The sequence below is a fragment of the Columba livia genome, chromosome 7, assembly GCF_036013475.1.
Source record: "Columba livia isolate bColLiv1 breed racing homer chromosome 7, bColLiv1.pat.W.v2, whole genome shotgun sequence".
NCBI classification, from domain to species: Eukaryota; Metazoa; Chordata; class Aves; order Columbiformes; family Columbidae; genus Columba; species Columba livia.
Genome location: NC_088608.1, coordinates 6,658,608 through 6,678,841, shown reverse-complemented (window position 1 = coordinate 6,678,841; position 20,234 = coordinate 6,658,608). Strand labels below are relative to the sequence as shown.

General features: G+C 40.7%; 1 protein-coding gene across 4 annotated transcripts in view; it reads left to right on the top strand.

The window, feature by feature from the left end:
- THSD7B (thrombospondin type 1 domain containing 7B) overlaps positions 1 to 20,234 on the top strand; it is a 318,202-nt gene that overhangs the window by 90,756 nt on the left and 207,212 nt on the right. For all 4 annotated transcript variants that reach the window (XM_065070332.1, XM_065070334.1, XM_065070331.1 and 1 more), the window contains exon 4: positions 17,395 to 18,190. In XM_065070332.1, coding sequence (XP_064926404.1) covers positions 17,395 to 18,190 — 796 coding nt within the window. The remainder of the gene's footprint in view (positions 1 to 17,394; positions 18,191 to 20,234) is intronic.

Here is a 20,234-nt window from a genome sequence, read left to right as displayed (position 1 = left end):
ACTATATGTAGTACATTTATTTCTCTGTTATTCTTGGATCAGTAAATACCTCTGAACATGTGTTTATATGCATATCCTATCTGCTACATACATATTCTCCATTGCTTTTCGTATGTGGCAACATTAGTAAAGATATTTCATTGTTTTAATATGACACTAACACTGCACATTACTTTAGAAACCAGATAAATGGGTATGGCTGCAGTCCTTGAAAGTTAAAATACCAAGCGGGAGTTCACATAGAGTTGTGTGTAAGGACAGTGGAAGAAGCTTGACATAAACAGCACTTGTAGAAACCATTGACTTCTTGGAGGAGTTCTGTCAAGAGAAGTTGATGTTTAGTAGCAGGTTGTCCCATATTTGAGTGGCAACATAGAGAAATGTGTCCGTGAGGAAAGAAAAATTAGCTGGACTCTGTATTTGCAGACAGTAGGGAAATCAAAATGATTCTGTGACTCCATGTTGGGCCCCTGTGTGTGATGATATAGCTCGGGTTGCCTCCTCATGGACAAGGTGGAAGAATTGATGCTTTGCAGCTGTGGACACCTTGGTACCATCCCAAGTTGTGCCATGTGTGGGTTTTAGGAATGAAGTGCAAGTTTAAAGGTGCATTATGCTCCCTGTTTCTGGAATCCTTAGAGAAACAGCGGACCCTACAAAAAGCAAATCCAAAGTGTTAACAAGGACAGGTGGGCTCACCTGTCAGAGTCTTGTGAGATGCTGCTGTCAAATCTGTCGCAAACACAGATTTATTTACAAAGAATGCCAACCAGAACTAAAGATCAGGAGCATTGTTACCACCATAGTTTGATCTAATGATAGATGAGACTCTTGTATGTGGTATCAAGACAGAATGTGACATTTTTGTCTTATGATAAGTTCCCCTCTAGTTAAATGGGCATCACAGCTGTCTTTGAGTTGCAGGAAGACTTTGATTCCTAAATCCTATAAAGTGAATTTAGGTCCCAGTTTCCCTTATATTGATTAAAAAGTTAAAATTAATTGCTTACGCAGTGTCTCTTTCTATTTTACACATTTTATCAGTGAAATACAGGCCCGCATCTTTGACTTCAAACAGTTACATTTACATAATCAGCACATTCACCATTCTCCCTCACAGTTTTCTCACTGGTTGAGCTCACCCGCCTGCCATGGGATCCGACCACAACGGCTAGCCACTCCTGAGTGGTAATTTACATTATTATTGTAATATGGATTAAACATCAGTTGGAAGTGAGTCCGAGTCGATACTGGCTTCTTTCCTGTGACATCTTAAAAGAAATTATTTAACGGTCTGATATCCATTTGGAAATTCAAAGACATTGCTTAAAATGTTTCTTGGCAAATGGAGGTTCATCAATGAAATTTAACAATTAGCCGGACACCCAGAATGTAGGACAGAGATAGATGGGGAACAAAGTAGGAATATGGACTCGGTCTGCTCACCTGGAATTGATGCTGGTGTGATGGATACCGGAGTTTGGCCCTCTGTCTGTCTTCTCCTTTGGACGGTGATGCTGTGTCCTTGCACTCGTAACCCCTGAGCAGAGAACATGGATGTACTACGGGAAGGTGTTTGGCCTTCTTGTAAAAGCATTTTTCTCCTTGAGCTAGCAAACGCATACATAATACTATAGATTAGAAAAAACTAATGAATTCTCCTGCCTGTCCAACCAATTCATTTATCTGGGGCTTGAATTCCCTAGGGAGAGGAAATAAGAAGGATTTTATGGGAAGTAGCAGCTGTTCTTCATCCCTGGGGCAAAGGATGTGAGTCATGATCAGTAAATTCCTTTGTCCTTTATCAGTGTGATTGGTACACAGTGACTTGTTCTAACGGTCCAGCTGTTGAACCCTGAAATCCTTGTGGGTCAGATGACATTTGCTGTTGTTACTGCTCTGCACCATTTATGTATATACTTGATGCTGAATTAATATTTTAATGTAGCTTATATAAGCAGTTTCATTGTAATTGCGTTACTTAGGAGTCTAAGGTGGCCATTAAAAGGTATTTATGAGCCTTGCTGAAGTTTCAATGGGGAAAATCTGTTTGGCCATGAATTATGAATGTAAGAAACCCTACAGACTTGTTATGAATGGGTTTATTCACACAGGAAACTTGAGAAGAGCTTTAGTACGGCCTTAATCTGAGAAGAGTTTATAAAATGCTTTGAATAGTTGGTATTGAGAAAAATTAAAAGCAGCTGTTATCATAAGTGTCTTTGTCATGCATAATGTTCTTCAGTTATTACATTTGAAATGAAATTAATTATTTGAAAAGATTAAGGTCTGTTACAGTACCTGAGATTCGGAACTTTGCACTTAGAGAGCTGTAACGAACTTGTTTTTCTAAAACTTTGCAGCACCTAATACGGGGGAAGGGTCTTTCTAAGAGGGCTCAAGCAAAGCCTCTTCATTTCTACTTATACACATCTGAAGGTGATTTATTCCCACGTTTAAGCCATTTGGCTATGTTGTGTTACAGCAGGCACCTGTGTTTTGACCAGCGTTGTGGCAGAGGGCTGTTCAGCCTGGTTTGGGAGCACATGATCCTGTATCTTGTTTAACTGCGGTAGGGGTGGGACTTGGCACTTCAGGTGCAGGAATGAAGATCCAAAGATCTGTATGGACTGAGAGTCCAGCTCTCATACAAATCTAAGCATGTGTGCCTTAAGGGAAATTCATATTTTCTTGTTCTTAGGCAAGGAAGAAGCAAACCTTAGAGGTAGCCACTAATTATTGTTAGTATAACCAAATCCTAAGACTCTAATCATTATTAGTCCGGATTTAGTTGTTACAGAAAAAGAAGGAAGAGAATGTAGTTAAAACTATTATACACACAATTCCCAGCTTCTGCGGCTTTCCTGGTGTTATTCTCACCTTGCTCTTCCGCGTCCTAAGGTTGGTGGTTTCATCCTGGTGGTGGTGGATTCTCAGCATTTTGAGTCTTTTCCCAGGAGGAACATGAGGTTCATGTTGTTGGGTGCTCCTTCCTCACTGTGGAAACACATGGGGTTTTGTTGATTTCCTAACAGTTTTACACCTTCCCTAACCAGTTCTGTCCATGTGCATTTCTGTAACTGGCCTCCAGTGGGCTAGCAGTAGCAATGGGGGCTCCAGTGCTGCCTGCATCCCATCAGGTGTCATTCTCAGCTTCTACTCCTCTACACTGCATCCTTCGTATGCAGGTGCTGGACAGGCCAGCTAAGGTGGTGATCTGCTAGGTGGGATAGTCACGGATACAGCAGAACCGATTAGGAACATAGTTATCCGTAGCCTTGGCCACAGGGAGTGGAGCTGGTCCATGGGGTGCTGGAGTTTCAGATCCTATGGGAAGAGAAGGTGGCACATAGTGGATTAAAGGTACTTCCTTAATGTCTGGAGCATGGATTTTTAGCTTGTTTAGGAAACTAGGATCTTGTGGGCAGCTGTCCTGATACAAGATGTGATCCAGAAAAAAAGTCCTCAAACCCATGCTGTTGGAGAAATGTACGTTATCAAAGTCCCTCACTTTGCTGCAGAGGTTGATGCGAGGCCATCTGGACACATGGTGGGAAGGTTCTGCTTTCTTAGTCTGGTGGAAACCAATTGCATGTGGAAATAAATAAGGCTGTCGCATGGATATGGTGTGTGATCACACATCTGTCATTATCAGGGGGAAATTCTTTGGGCAGTGACTATTGTAACCAGACAACTTAGATGAATGGAAATGTTGGCTGAGTAATCATTAATAATGTGTATTTGCACGTGTAAAACTTAATGTAGGGAAGTATTTAGCTGCTTGGTTTACCTGCCAAGATTATTTTACTGGTTTAAGTTAGAATACTTATGAGAATGGGAAGATGGTGCAGTGAAATGGTTAGAGTGACGGGACAATAAACCCAACTGGTGTAACTGATGGAGCTGCTTGGGACCTTTAAGCAGAAGAATCTGTGACAAACCTGCCTGCATTACCTTCTTAGTGACTAAACTCAGCATTCATGGAGATGTTTTAATCCCCTTTTTTCCTTAAGGGAGTAAAGTAGAAACAGTTTAAATTTAACATACCCGTTCTAGTGTAAGAAAGAATTTATCTGTTTATTTTTTTTAAACCCACATCCTGAGAACAGTAAATACTTTTTAAATCAATTTTTGTTTGTTTGTTTTAAAAACACCTGAAGATTATGCACATTATTAGCATTAGATTATGCACAATATGTAGCATTATTATACATATTATTCATACTTTTTGGAACCCACTTTCTGTATTTGCAGTAATATCAAGATTTGATGTAAACTAAAAATCTTTCTTTGTAACCTGAGGAAGAATTTGAGTCATTTAAGGTCAATTTGCAAAGACTATCTTGAATTTCTAAACCTCAGATAGGACAGACTGTAAATGTTTTTAACATTTAATTATTATAGATTACATTTTCCTAGCTCCCTTTTCTTTATTGATTTTTGCCATTTGACCAGTCATTTCTATTTGTATATATAAAATATATGGTTTACTGTTAAAAGGATCTCAAATCAAATTGGCTTTATTTACTTCAGAAAATTCTGAGTAATGTCTATTATGGGAATCATAAGAAAGGAATAGACATTTCCAATAGAAAACTATTTCTGAGTGGCTTGATTGAATTAAAGAATGCCCACTGGAATGAAAACTCAATCAAGAGCAGTTGTTTCCATATCCTTAGTGGATGAACTGATTCTTCTTATTTCATAGGAACTACCAGGTTGATTTATCTACAACTCAGTGTTGTCCATCAGTTGAGGATGTAGACAGACTTTTAATGCTGTAGTTCATGGATGGATACGCCAACTTTGCTGTGAACTTTGTAATTCTTTAAACCTGCTTGGGGAGAAGAGTGAGAGGTGGATCTCCTGGTGGAAGAGGCCAGGTAGCCCACTCCGTTTCTCCAGAAAGCTCCTTTTGTAGCACTTCATTGTTTTCTTATGGTGATACTGAATCTTTATGTACTGGTTAATGATCCAGCTGGTTCATACGGAAAGAGTTTACGCATATAAAAGCAGCAAAACTAAAAGCCTTGTGAAATCTGTGGTTCAGGAGTATTAGCTAACTGTTTTTATTCCCCTGTCCCCAAAAATCCCTCCTCATTCTTTCTGTCCAGCTCACTGTCTGGAGATTTGGAGTAACTAGATGAGAAGATTTCAGGGTTTGTCCATTGCGTGTCATCTTCAAAATGATCCACAGCCTCCATCGTGACCTCCAAGGCACTGCAGGTGTCTCCTCAGAGAAGGATTGGGAGCTGGCTCCAGTATTTCAGAAGCCAAGACAAGGAAATCACAACACTTTATAAATATATACATTCTATATATATATAAAAATATATTTATATACATATACTTCTGTTGTGTTGGGTACAGACTGAATTAAAAAAATGTGAGTGAAACGGGATATTATAATTTGGATATAAACATCTCACAGCATGTATGTATGTATATCTATGTGACAGCAAATTATGCACATTCACACAGATATTCTTTTTCTTTTATTAAATAGCATATTTTTTTAATTAATTGATTGTAACTTAAAATACAAAGCAAAAAGAGGTATTTGCCTTGGCTTTTGTCCCATGCAGACATTCCTGAGCATGAGCAGGCAGGTGTGCAAAGGTGACTTGGGTAACGTCTCCTTTCAATAACTCCTCAGCAGGACTTGGGACTCATCTGCTCCTTTGATGAAACACTTGGGACAGCAGCATCTTCTGTCAATATTTAGTAAGTTGTGGGATTTCAGGCGCTATCGTGATGCACCTCTATGTGACCTAAATTGAACTGAAGGCAGCTTGAGGCAGGAATGCCTTTTTGTCCTCTTGAATTGTGTTTGAAGTTGTGATTGTTCTTTGAAGCATATTTAACTTAATAAGTACTGCATTTTCTTGACAATAGCGGTGAAGATAATGTGGGATTTCCATTATTCTGGGCTGTTGTTATAATTTCCTGGTTACAATGAGGATGAAGAATGAGCATTGCCAAGAAATGGTATTTTAAAACATTAGGTGAGCTGTGGTGGTGACACAGTGGAGCACAGATGGCTACCAGTGCTGATGTTTGATTTAAAACTGTCTGAAAATGTGTATTTGATCTCGTTATATCAAGGTGAAGTCAAGGCATGCTTTGTTTATGCAGGTTTCACTGACAGTCATGACAATAGTCTAAGTGTTAATTCATTTTTCAGGCTAAATGATCATTTTATATATTCACTAGAACCACTCAGGGCTACAAAAGAGAACTCTTTCCAGTTGGATTTTTATGCAAATATCTTTATTTGTAGTTATACCATTAGAACAGCTAGGTACACTTGTGTAAATTAGTAGCTCTGTTTATAAATATCTCAGCAATTGAAAGCAGCAGAAGTACCAGATGTGTAATTACATTAGCACAGATATTCTACAGAAAGCTGCTTCTGTGAAACCGAAACAAGCTTAATGTGAAAATCTTTACTTTTGAGAGCAGGCACGCTACGCACATCATTAACCTGTTAATTAAATCTATTAAGGGCTACATTTTCTTAGGCCTTGTTAAATGATTACTTATGTGTAAGAATGCTTTTTTTCCAAAAGTCTTCAGTTGCAAAACATTGTAAAAGATGATGTGTAAGTTTGGATGTAAAATAAGTGTGCAATAGTTGTGCATCTATAATTAATATTTTTCCAAGTCACCATTCTTTTACTTTAGAAAAAAATAATAGCATGGTAACTTTTATGGCAACAGTGGCCGGGTTTCCAAGTTAAAAATTGTTCATCCCTGCTCAGCAAACAGCCCCAAAAGGATACCTGGATGGTCTCTGCACTCTGCCACGTCTCTTAGTGGTTTTCTAAAGAAACGTGGGTCTTTGCTAGCGAAGGCATCCTCAGGACACGTATTCTCAGCCCTTTAAATATCTTGAAGGACGTGGTTTTATCCCTTGTGCTGAAGCTTGTGAAAATGTATGTAAAGGTGCCCGTCTGTTAGGATTTCAGTGGCAGCTGAAGACTATTTGGAAAATCATAACCATTGGGAATTCAGAATAATAAGTGAGCAAAACATCTGCTGAAAAGGAAGTGAAAATCTACCAGTATTGTATGGCTGACCTCTGAATAATTTTAGGGCACAGTTTGACGGTTGGATACTTCTAACTTTAAATTGTTGGGACAGAAGTTCTATTTTCAGTTTTCTTCACTGCAGCAGTGTAGGTATTGAAAAGAATAAGATAAAAACAACCCAAACAAACCCTGTCTCTTCCCTTACACCGCTCGTTCCCCCCAGGCCCAGGGGCTGGCCCTCTGCCCGCTGCAGGACTCGCAGCTCTTGGGCTCGTCTTAATGGACTGACACAGATTTATGGCCAAGACTCCGGTACTCTCTTCTCTGTTTATCCTTAGAGCGTTACTGGCTTTCGCTCCAAGGAATCTAACTCAGCTGGAAAAAGGAAAAACTAAATCAAAAAGTAAAATGAGTAGAAATATGTTCTTTATGTTATATAGCTTTCTTGCCCTGGTTCTAGGTTTGTTTGCTGCCATTGGGGAGGTGGGTTTGCAGAGGGGCTGTTTCTCTGGGTGGCGTGTAAGTTGAGTGCCACGTCCTGCTCTCCAGCAACTAAATGTGTCTAATATGCTAGTTTTAATACAACCTCTTCATCAGATCCCTGGGTCTCTGTCTGGCCTGATGCACAGACCTTAATCTGACAATATTTTGATTTCACTCACTTGCATATATAGTAATTTGGAGCGATGCCTGGCAAAAGCTGCCTGCAGATGGGGTGGAGATACTTCTTGCTTCACATACCTGTCTAGATATGCTATGCTTACTTATATTGTATAATTCTTCTCACAAGATTCCCAACATTTTTCAAATCTTAACACCTGCAATTCTGAATGAGGAAACGTGACCATGTTCTCTGAGTGCAAACTCAACTATTTTACTTACTCCGTTCTTTTGGACTTTGCGATCAAGAAGCTGAATTTATGATGCGATGGGAGATTATTTCAATTTGGAAATTAATATATTTGTCATTGCCTTCCTTTTTATATTAATTCCATCCACTTCATTGAATTATTGTGGATTTGATTTAGAGTTTGGTGGTTTGGTTTGGAATTTTATTTTTGGTTGTTGTAGTTAGTTTTACATTATTTTTTTTTGAATTTGCTGTATGCCTGTCACTCTTCCCTGAAGTAAAAACCACTTACATCTTAAAGCCCTTCATCCTGATTTACACTGTCTGAAAACGTAAGCTCTTTGGCCCTCTTAGATCGATTAGCCACTGCTCAATGCTCAGCCGTCCCTCCTGTCAGCAGCCTGTGCTCACAGCATCCACTAGACGAGCAGATTGATTTACTGCTGGAGAACACTTATCATTCCAAACTTTGGCATAGCTGCTCGTCTTGTTTATTTCTGCACAGCTATTTCCAAGTATTGAAGAGAATTGTGCTTTTCCAAAATATTTTTCCTCTTGAATTTGGAGCATTTAAGGAGTGTCTAGAGTAAATGGAAATTTAGTTATAAATAATTAAAAGTGGATATTTAAGTATGGACTGTAAATTAAAAAGAAAAAAGAAGAGAAAATGCCCAGTGAAAGCAGTTTGTATAGGTGTACAATAGCCTCTGTCCAGTTTTTATAAAATTGATTGTGCACATATTTAGAAATAGCACTTTTCACATGAATTAATGATGCAGTCTGTTGCCAGGGAATAGTTATCATCGGTGTTCTCCATCTATACAGAAATACTCATCAGCAGTAGTTTGGGCACTGTGGGAAATCCTCCCCATCCTATAGCTCATCTGTAATGCTTATGAAGAATAATGACTGCCCTGCCTATAGGACTGAGAAGGTTCTGTATCTGTACATGGTGTCTCTATTTTCCCATCTGCCTTTTCTGTTCCGAGGACTTGGGGCATCCCCAGTTCTGCTCTGGGGGGTACCCAGGGGCAGAGAATGGCCCCCTGGAAGGAGACATCAGCTCTGCAGGGCACTGAGGAGTTACTGCAGTTCAGCATTTACCCCCAGCCAATCTTGGGAACACCTCAATGTTCCATTCTGGCTTGCGATTCCTTTACCATGACTTATTGATGGCTGTAGTATCTGGAAATGTATGCTGGCTTGTGGGCTGTTGTGGGTTATAAAGTATGTTAGCTGGGAACGGCATGAAGCTGAGCAGAAAAAAATCTAGCTCTCTCTTAAAATGATGTCTGGAGAGGGATGCAGACGTTTCTGTGATTGTGTGCATGTGAAGTAAATTCTGATACCTTAGAAAGGTTTTGCAGGTGTGCAGATTGCTGTACTATTACCCAGCTTTTCCTGTGAAACAATCTTCTTTGTGGAAAAAAGAATTATTTAAATTTTTCAAGTTTCGAAGAACGGAACATTGCTATTATTTCAATGAAGAAATATAATTTAAGCTTCATGAAAGAGTAAGAAAATTAGAAACCGCAGGTGTCACGATTTGGAAGAAGCGATGGCAGTATCTTTGGTGTTTGCCAGGTAACGAATTACTGCAGAACTCAAAAGAATTCTCTTTGTGCCTTGGTGCTTGAATACCAAGCAGATGTTGAACCTCTGCCAGTGCTTCCCCCGAGCTGTCCCACCAAGGCCCCCTCTCAGAGCAGCGAAGCTTTGACAGCACATTTCCCGATGCGGTTCCTTCAGGAGTTCGTTAGTGCCGATCTTGACCTTGTTTGGTGAGGTTCATTGTGGGTATAAGGACGAGGAGGTCTCTTCCATCATCCCTGCAGGGATCCTGCCCAGTGCTGGGCAGTTAGCAGGAACCTGGAGTGAAACCTGGGCTGGAAAAATGACTTGGAGTGATTTCTGATGTGAAGGGCGGTGAGGGGAACCAATGTATGGAAAAGCACAAAAAAGCCTTGTGCAAAGCTTGCTGGTGTTCAACCAGCAATGTAAGGACCTGTCTAAAACTGGAGTGGGCATTCTGAATCACCCCATACCTACAAATACAAAATAATACCATTCATAAGTATATCAAGGTCCCTTCTCCTTCTCTGCAAATAGCAGAATAGACCTCCTTGACCTCATGATTGTTTGTACTTGAAGGGATCTGAGCTTTCTTATGGCTGGAGAGAAGATTTTTCAACATAAATAGGAGGTGGGGGATCAGGAGAAGGTATCATGGAGGTGGGTGTTGAGGTATCGTGGAGGTGGCTGTTGAGGTATCGTGGAGATGGTGTCCAGCAACGCCCATGTGTTTTCTCTGGTTCCCCCACCCATCATCTGGGCAGTTTGTGTTGCAGGAGATGCTGCATAACTAATGTTGTATTGATTCTGGGTGTTTTTCATGGGGAAATGATGATTCCCGTTGCGGAATGTAAGCCCCAAGATCAAGGTGCAGTGACTGAGGAGACATTTTTCAGCTGCATTTTCTATTAAGGTTACATTTACAAACACCTTATAAAGGCTGTAATGTTTTAAAAGGAATCTGTTTTCATAGATGTTTGGAATTTTAAAAAGGTCAGGGTTTGATTATAACTATCTATAATCCAGTACTGATATGTTTTTAATCTCATATGCAGTAAACTACTCATAGTTGTAATCTGCTGATAGCATCTATTTATACTTCTTGTTTTTATAGTATAAATAAATTTATATACATCATGACCTTCTCTCCTAATGGCTTCTATCAAGGTAAGAAACTCTCGTGAAACCTCAATATATGGCAGATGAGTAATACAGAGATGTTTTGGAATTTGTGGGTTGGTTTTTTATTAATTTGATTTCTTTTTTTACCGAGAGTTGGCAGAATATTTGTTCCCTGGGCTGTCTCTGAGGTGTGGACACATGATTGAGTAGCTCAGCTAATGCAGTTTACATTAGTGCTTAATATTGACAAGTCCTGCCTTCAGGTGTCAAGGGGTTAGTAAATCACTGAATTTTCATAAATGGCAGTGTTCATTACATTTTGCTGCAGAATGTCTTTCTTGCTGGAGTGTGTCTTGAGTGTTACCATGTGTGGATAATAAGGCGAAAACCTGAAATGTAGAATTGGAACAAACTGCTGCATGGCTCTAAGTCACTAAACTTCACTTTTGTTCAGATCTAAAATAGGATGAATAACTAAGTTGCTGAATTGCTTGTTTGTGTAGGTCATGAAAGTTTAAAAATGTGCTGCGGGTATTTAAAATTAATCCCAGGAATCAGAGGAATTTCACAAGCCCTGTGTGACGCGTTGCAAATAGCACAATAGTCTTTTATTTTGTATGGCATCTTTCATACAAATTATAGTGGAAAGTCATTTACTGAATTGCGGTTAATAATAAATAGCAAAATAATTGAGATGGCTAAGTACAGGCAAGGGAGAAAAGCTGTATTTTGGCTGAGAAGTGGCAGTAGGTGCAGGGAGGGATCTTCCAGAAAGCAGAGGAGCAGACAGTTACACTAACAGCAGCTAAACTAATACTACATTGTGATATAAATAACTAAACGTATCAGCTCTGACATCCTAGACTCTGTACAGAGTTGGTCCTAAAGATTTTAGTCTGTTTAATCTGCAAGAAAAGGTGTGACTGAGTACATTGACATGGAGAGAGCATGATACTCAAATAATACGACTTTCATGAGCATAGTAAGATATTTGTCTGGATGATTAGAAATATTTATCTTGGCATTATATTGAATGTCCTTGCATCGTGCTGAAAAAGAGATTTAGTGGTGAGAGAATATGTGGTAGTGTAAATGATCTTTGTCAATTTCGTTCATAATAAATATATAAATATACATCCAAATCTCATAAAAAATTACATCGTTCTCATAAAATTACATAAGAATTACATAAATCTCATAAAAATGTCTCATATGATAGGTAGTGTTGCTGATAACTAATTCTGGGAATGCCTTTTCAGTGGAATTTTATTTTTTACCAGCATTATAGTTAGAATTAATTTGTTGTAATGCCATTAGGGATTAAGGTCCTGAGTTGTTTGAATCAGTTGTTATCTCAGAAGTCATGCAGTGGGTTGCAGCTTTCCATTTCATACCAGCTCGGTCTGGGGGAAGGATGCTGGAGTGACATCCAGCGTGGTTATATGACGCTTTGAGCAGAAGGATTCAATTAAGTGGACGCTGCCGTGATCTTCTGGAGTTATGGTCATGTCTAGTGGAGTTATTGCTCAGCCAGGTGCTAATGAAGTCATACGTCTCTGTTATATTTTGGGATCTTTGCCTAAAAATAAGTACATTCTGTTGAAAAACAAATTGTTAAAGTCTAGAACAATTGCCTCTAAATTTGGTACTTAAAGAAAAAGTGGAGGGCCATTCCAGCGATTGTCTATTCATCTATTCAGTGTTCTTTCACTCTTTTATATATCTGATTTGTCTTGGACAGTATCTATTACCTGTTTGAAGTAAATTGCAAACACAATGCTCTATTTAACTGATTGCTAATCTTGTCCTAAGTTTGCAAATTAATACACAGTTACAGGAACAGAATAATTGTGGAAGATGCTTATTGTTGAATGAATTTTCAGCTGGTGAAATGGTTGCAATTAAGCTAAATGTCACATTAACAGAGCATTATTGTTGTAGCAATCCTTATTAAGCAATAACATACTTATTAAGCAGCTCTTACTGGGATTCCTATTTTAGGTTTGTTGTTTAGTGGTGTTTTGGTTTATCTGTAATATGTAATTATTATCTGAATAGCCTGCTTGCCTTATGCTTGTGTGACCTGTGTGTCAAAGAGCAGATGTCACCGTATCCTCTCAGACATATAATAATTATTGCATAATTGTAGGTGGGTCTTACAGGCAGGAAGAGCAAATCAGGGCACACTACATCAAACTACAATTGCAGTGTTATTGCATGCTTTTTATGGGATTGGAGCAGCTGTATGGGATGGTAGCACGGTACAATTTCTATCTGATAAAAACAGCAAATGGAACAACGTGTGGTTTTTCTTTTTTAGATTGGCTTGATTTACTAATTACTTTAATGCCGTTCTTATCTGCAGTGTTATAGATGTCTTGTAAGAGACTATAAGATGTCTTTATTTACAGTTTTCCTTGAACAAAGAGATCCCACCGTCTCACAATTTTAGCACAAGTCAAGCAAGTTTTACTCTACTCCTTATTTTGGAAATAGTGATTTGATTTAATTTCTCTTTGCTTTGCTTGACTAACGGGTTTATTTGTGCTACTGCAGGTTCCTTAGTACTTTGCAGATCTCAGTGGTGGTGTTTCATGGCATGGTCATAAGTCCCAGTGGCCAAGGCCTTGCTTTCATTTAGATGCTCCTTCAGGTCAGAAAAGACCATGGGAGGTCATCTGGTTGACCTCCTGCTCAGAGCAGGGTCAGCGCTGCATTCACACCAGGGAACCCAGAGCTTTGTTCAGTCACATCTTGAAAACCTCCAAGGATGAGATTCTGCTGTCCCAAGGGTTATCCTCATAGTGACAATGTTTTTCCTAATATCCAGCCGGGAACTCCCAGCTGTTTCAACGTATAATGTCTATAGACAAACCATTGTGAAATACATTTTATTTTGTTTAGTCTTCTGCTTTAAATTACCAATGGCTTCCCATTGCAGATTGGGAGTTGTAAAGCATCTTTCTGAAGTTCTGCTTTTGATGCCTGAATTCCAGGGGGTTTTCAATAAAATGCAGTTAATATTATTATTCACATTGTGGTGAGATGTTGCTTTTAATTGACTCAGATTTATTTCAAGGAAAGTGTAAATTTAACATGATTCTTCTAAAAATAATTAAATTCTAATTACAAAGCAGCCTATTGACTAGGAAGTATTTACATCCCTCTCCTCATTTAAGCTACTAAACGGGATATTTAACTAGGCAGTGAAACATTGTGGATAAGTTTACTGCCGCGTCCTGAGGAGAGCATCAGGAAGTGAAAAAAAAATCTATAGTAATGGGATTTGCGTCTGATTTTTAACCTTGTTTTTCATGCTTCTTTTCTTGGTATGCCAAGAGCAGGCTACATTTTTAGCATGTGTGCCAAAGAATAATTGCAAATTGTGATGTGTCTAATGATAGTGTAATTACTTCTGAGTCCTTGCTTACTCTTTTTTGGCTAATTTTTCATTCTAAATCCACATCAGACATTAAATAGTGGCCACTTCTTGCTAAGGCTTCTGCTGTATCTCTCTCTATTCTGTTTATGTAGAGATTAGTGAATCTGCAGCTATTATTTGGAGTAGTTCATGAGCAGCACCTGGAAATGTGTAAAAAGTACTAACAAGGCAAGTTCTGTGCAGCAGTGCAAGAGCAGTGGTAGGTTTGGTGAGTGGAATTTGGCCATTCCTCTGCTATAAGTGCTTTGGGTTTTTTTAATGGCATTCTTAATACTATTTACTATCCTAAGAAATAGATAGTAAGTCCTTAATTGGTGTAATGTGTTTCAAACTCCCATTGATGAGTAAAATACTGTTATGCTATATGCTGAAGTGAAGGGAAAGAGTCTTGCATCTGGGTAGGAACAGCCCCAGGTTCCAGTATAAGTTGGGGAATGACCTATTGGAGAGCAGCGTAGGGGAAAAGGACCTGGGGGTCCTGGGGACGCAGGATGACCATGAGCCAGCACTGGGCCCTTGTGGCCAGGAAGGCCAATGGTACCTGGGGTGGGTTAGAAGGGGGGTGGTCAGTAGGTCAGAGAGGTTCTCCTGCCCCTCTACTCTGCCCTGGTGAGACCATACCTGGAATATTGTGTCCAGTTGTGGCCCCTCAGTTCCAGCAGGACAGGGAACTGCTGGAGGGAGTCCAGCGCAGGGCAACAAAGATGCTGAAGGGAGTGGAGCATCTCCCGTGTGAGGAAAGGCTGAGGGAGCTGGGGCTCTGGAGCTGGAGAAGAGGAGACTGAGGGGGGACCTCATTAATGTTTACAGATACATAAAGGGTGAGTGTCAGGAGGATGGAGCCAGGCTCTTCTCGGTGATAACCAATGGTAGGACAAGGGGTAATGGGTTCAAACTGGAACACAAGAGTTTCCACTTAAATTTGAGAAGAAACTTCTTCTCAGTGAGGGTGGCAGAGCCTGGCCCAGGCTGCCCAGGGAGGTTGTGGAGTCTCCTACTCTGCAGACATTCAAACCCGCCTGGACACCTTCCTGTGTAACCTCATCTGGGTGTTCCTGCTCCAGTGGGGGTTTGGACTGGATGAGCTTTTGAGGTCCCTTCCAATCCCTGACATTCTGGGATTCTGTGAAAAATATTACTATTGAATTTTTGCTTTAAAAACAAACTAATGAAAACCAAACTTCTGCTGTACTGAAACTTCCACATCTCAACAAACTGAACTTCCTTTGCTGAACCGCGTCAGAGGAATAAGTACTGAAATAAGCTCATGATACAATTGTGTTGTGGTGCTTAGTCTTTGTGCTACTTACTGTTCTGTGTCAATAAAAAGCCACCTAGTACTCGAGGTTTGAATTTTGACTGTTAGTTTTAGTAAGATGACAGCATATTCATAATCCTGTGTCTGGTTTTGAATCTTGTTGGCATTTGTATACGGGTATTCTTTTGAGTGAAGGTGAAGTATCGAGGATGAACATTGAAATTGTCAATGAACTCTTCATGTAATTGACGTTTAAAAGCATACTTAAAGATTCATTTTTTTAATATTCAGTTTTTAAGCAGCCTGAATTCTGTTGGGAGCCTATAGTTAGTGCAGTGCAGCTTGTAGAGCACAGTACAGTGTGTTGCTGCGTTTCCCCATCCACGTCTCACCGCTGAGTCCTTACTTGGTGCTGGTATCTTTTGGTTTGAAATGGAGGCAAAAAAGGGACAAAGATTTTTCACACAGCCTGAAAGGCTGGACAGAAGCTGGAACTGTGTCACCCTTGGCGGCTCTGGAAACCCTGGACCATGGGCAGGGTCGCAACCCTGGCCTGGAGGATGTGGGAGGAGAAGTGCCCGCCGAAGGGACATGGCAAGAGCGCAGGATGTGGTGGAGGAGATGCTCAGCTATATGCAATTCCTATTTACTTCTCCTCTTTTATTATCAATTAAAAAAGAACAGGCATTTTTATTTATTTATTTTTATTATGCAATGTCAAGCCCTGGCTGCAGAGGATTAACTCCTCTATGCATGAAGGAAGACCAGTGGGATTACCAACAAAACTCCCATCAGCTGGATGAAATACCTGGCATTATAATTGCAGCCATTATGGGGCTGTTCTTCATTTTCCAGTAGGTTTAAAATCAATTTAAAAAACTTGACAGGAGTAGCATTTCTTAATATAAATCGACCTATTTATTATAAGTTCATTCTCTGCCTTGGAAAAATACAAAAGATTGGGTATTTGCAGTGTATTTTCAAGTGAGAATTATATATGCAATGTTCTTATCGAATGAAATGGCTCTGTTACGAGGTAATCGAAAGTTTTTAAACTTAGAAACTACATGAGACCCTCTTGAGACATGATCATCAGAATCCTTTTAATATGTTAAGATTCAGCCCAAGTGTTTTTCTCTACCTTTCCATTTCAGTTTGTAAGCAATTTTGTACTTTATAGCCCTCGTATTATTTTTTTTGTCTTGGTGGACTTTTCTGGACTAATCCTGTCACAGAAAAATCTTTCTATTTTGCCTTGACTGATTATCACAGCATGGCTGGGGTTGGAAGGGACCTCTGGAGACTGTCTGGTCCATTTTCATACAATATCATATATACATCTATGTGCTCCAGAACTAAAAATGACACAACTGGATTTAATTTTGGTTTAATTCCCCTTCCCGCGTGACTGGCTCTACCACCTTGTATAGTGCCACATGCTGCAGATGGAAGTGACTTGCTGGATGGACACCCCAGGGTAATTCAGAAGTCGGTGCACGCGCGGTTCCTTCTCGGCGGTCGAGATCTGCTCTCAGACCTGCGGGACCTCTCTTGCTGTAAATGCACCGTCAGAGCCAGGCGGTTCCTCCATTTTGAACCTATTAAGAACATGTTCTTATTTTCGTAGTATTTATCCTCACCATTTTATCACCGTGGATGATGATTCAGCTGCTTCCCGGTGCAGTTTATTCCATGGACTAATTACTCTATTAAGACTGTTTTCCTCTTATCTAACTTGACTTTCTTTTCCTACTAGATTATTGTTCCTTTATGATCATTTTTATATTCATTTGTACAAGCTAAATTAAGTATTCATATTTCCTCAGGCTTTGGGATGGATTTTACTGCTACAGAAATGTGCCTGACCTGCCTTTAATTTGAGAATTTGTGGGGCATTGGAAAGTACTGTTTTTTACCCCCAAGTTTCTCCGAGTGGTGATGGGAATACACTGGGAGGAGCAATGACCTGCAGCCTTTAGGAAGCTTTTAACCAATTTTACGGACCAGCTGGTAGTTATTTAACTTCTAATACATGGTATGGTTTGGATGCTACTGGGAGTCAGGACAGATCGGTGGCAGGGGTATTATGTGATGTTTCTCAATACCCTCTCTTTTGCAGGTCACTGGGGCCGGTGCGTAGGTGACTGTGGCTCGGGGGGCGTTCGGAGTCGGGCCGTCTGGTGCACCCACGCCGAGGGCTGGACAACGTACCACGCCAACTGCGACCACAAGGACAAACCTGAGAGCCAGAGGAGGTGCTTTAAAGTCTGTGACTGGCACCTGGAGCTGTTCGAGTGGGAGGTTTCGGGATGGGACAGGTGTGGGCTCGTCCCCTCTGCTGGTGCTGAGGTGGCAGCCGGGGACTGTGTCACCGCGCAGCACGGGCTGCAGCACCGGAGTGTCCGCTGCCTCCAGAAACTGAACAGAACCATCGTCGCCAACGAAATATGTGAGTATTTCACGCCGCAGCCGCCTGCTGAGCAAGCCTGCCTGGTGCCCTGCCCGCGGGACTGTGTTGTGTCCGAGTTCTCCAGCTGGTCCCCGTGCGGCGCGGGCTGCACCAAGAGCTTGCAGCACCGGACGCGGGCGGTCATCGCTCCTCCTCTCTACGGTGGTGCCCCGTGCCCGAATTTGACTGAATCCAGAGCCTGTGGCACTGTCCCGTGTCCTCTCGGGGAGGAGGAGCACACCTACAGCCTCCGAGTCGGCGCTTGGGGCGAATGCCGGCTGCCCCATCCTAAAGACGTCGACTTGGCGGGGAGGACTATGCCGGATTTGGGTTCGGACTCTGGAGAGCGAAGCACATCTGGGCTTCAAGGCCAGAAACCCCACCAGCGTCCCAGGGAGGTGGAGATCGGGTACCAAACCAGGCAGGTCAGGTGTGTAAGGAGCGATGGAAAAAACGCAGCGCTGAGGTAAGGGTGCTTCGACTTCTATTTCGTCTCCAGTGGGTTTGTTTGATGGAGCACTCGCTCTGTGTGGCAGCACCACGGCAAATGCGCTCCCGTTCTTGAGTTTTAAATGCAAATTTTTATATGTTTTCTTTATGGTCTTTTTTGTTTGTTTGTTTGTTTGTTTTGATTTAATTCCCTTCCTGTACAGCTAGCATATGCTGAATGTTTTGCATACTTCTACGATTTGTGACTGTTTAATTCATTTTATGTTTTTAATAATTCTCTTCTATTTTTTGTTGTTGTTGTTTTGGGGAAACATCGAGGGAATAGAATTATATATCACTTTGCATTGGTGCTGGGCCCTGGCTGTGGGAGAGGGAGGTTTCATTCTCAGTCATGTACTGCATATATTTGTCAGAAGAGGCTAAAATTGCACCAGCTTAAACTCCTTCATTCTTACAAATCAACACTGAATAAAATAAGCCTGAAAAGCTGGGCTTTGTGAATTTACTAGGAGGTATTTATTAGAATGATAGCTCAGTGATTGTCCTCTTGCTTATTGAGGAGCCTTCCCATCTGCGTGTAACTCTTGGATGCTGATACTAGATATGCGACTTGCTTTTCTTTCTTGTCCTCATGGGTTTTATGTAACAATCTCTCTTAGTCTGTATAGATCATTTTGCTGTAATTCAAATGTGAAGGTTACGGTAATGTGCAGCAAATAGTGGAAAGATAGGTTATCTCAGTTTCTCGCATTTAAATTTAAGCTATCTAGGCTGTGCCATTTGACTTCAAGTTGGGTTTGGGCAGGTGCCAGGAGCTGTAGAAGACTGAGAAACTGATTGAGCTCTAAGAAAGTCAAGATTTCTGGAGAACTTCTTGTGTTCTGTTTTTCAAGGATATTAGAAGTTCTTGAAAAATCCTGCTCCTGAATTCTGCAGAAATCAATTTGTTTCTTGGTAATCTATAGCTCCTGGCACCTGCACAGACTCAAATGGCAGAGAGAAGGGGTTATTTTATGTCCAATTCTCTATCCCTGGTTATATCTGCAGTGGTTTTGCACACACACTGAGGTGAAAATATACATTCTGGCCTTTTTCTTACCCCCTCCTATTACACCTTTAACAATGTATGGGGTTTTTTTTAGTGGTTGGAAAGAAGTCAAGCTTTGTGAACTGTTCCAGCAGTTTCTAACATCTTGACTTTATTAGCTGTCTCTAAATATATGCTGATTCTAAACATACAGATTTTATGCTCATGTAGCTGCTTGACTTTAATGGAGTCACTTGTGATTTATGCTGCTGTGTGACCAGCAGCAGGTTTATGTCTGCTAACACTTGTTAGCTGTTCTGCCTCTTGTATCTCATTCCTTATCAGAGGCTCTGCGACGGGGATCCTGACTTTGTTAAAATTTCTCTCATTCACTGCTATATTCGCTGTAAGAAGGGGGAGTGGAAGCCATTGTTTTTATAAATATTTTCTCTTGCTTGTGCTACTGTGTGAGTTATACATGGAAATTTTTGATGACAATGCAGAGGATCCCAGGAGCTTTAGTTTTAGTAACTCTACCCCTGATCGAGCTGTCTTTTTCCTTGCTCTTTTCTGTGTTTTTGGTGCCTTTTTATTTTTCCCTGATCTAGCCCTATTTTTCAGACTGTACGACTCCATTAGCCACCTCCTGGCAGACTTTTTCTGCTGAGACTGTGTCTCAGATTTACTGCAAAGACCCGAGGCTGACCCATCCCTTACTCTCACTCCAAATGCAAGAGGAAAGCCCATTGATTGCATAGAGGACAAAAGGTCATGTCATTTTACAGTGTCCCAATAGCCACATGCTGTTACTTTCTCCATTATTTTAAACCTTGTTATTAATTGTAACAATTCAGCTTTAATTGGGAAACCCAAAATCCAAACCTAAAAACCCAGCCTAAAATCCAGCCTGTGTTTAATTCCAGGGCTGCAGCGTCACTGGTACCAAACACCCCTGACAACAACTCCCTTTAAGCATCCCCCGGTAATGTCCTTCCATTCTGTTGTGCAACGTATTTGCTGCCACTCTTACGGA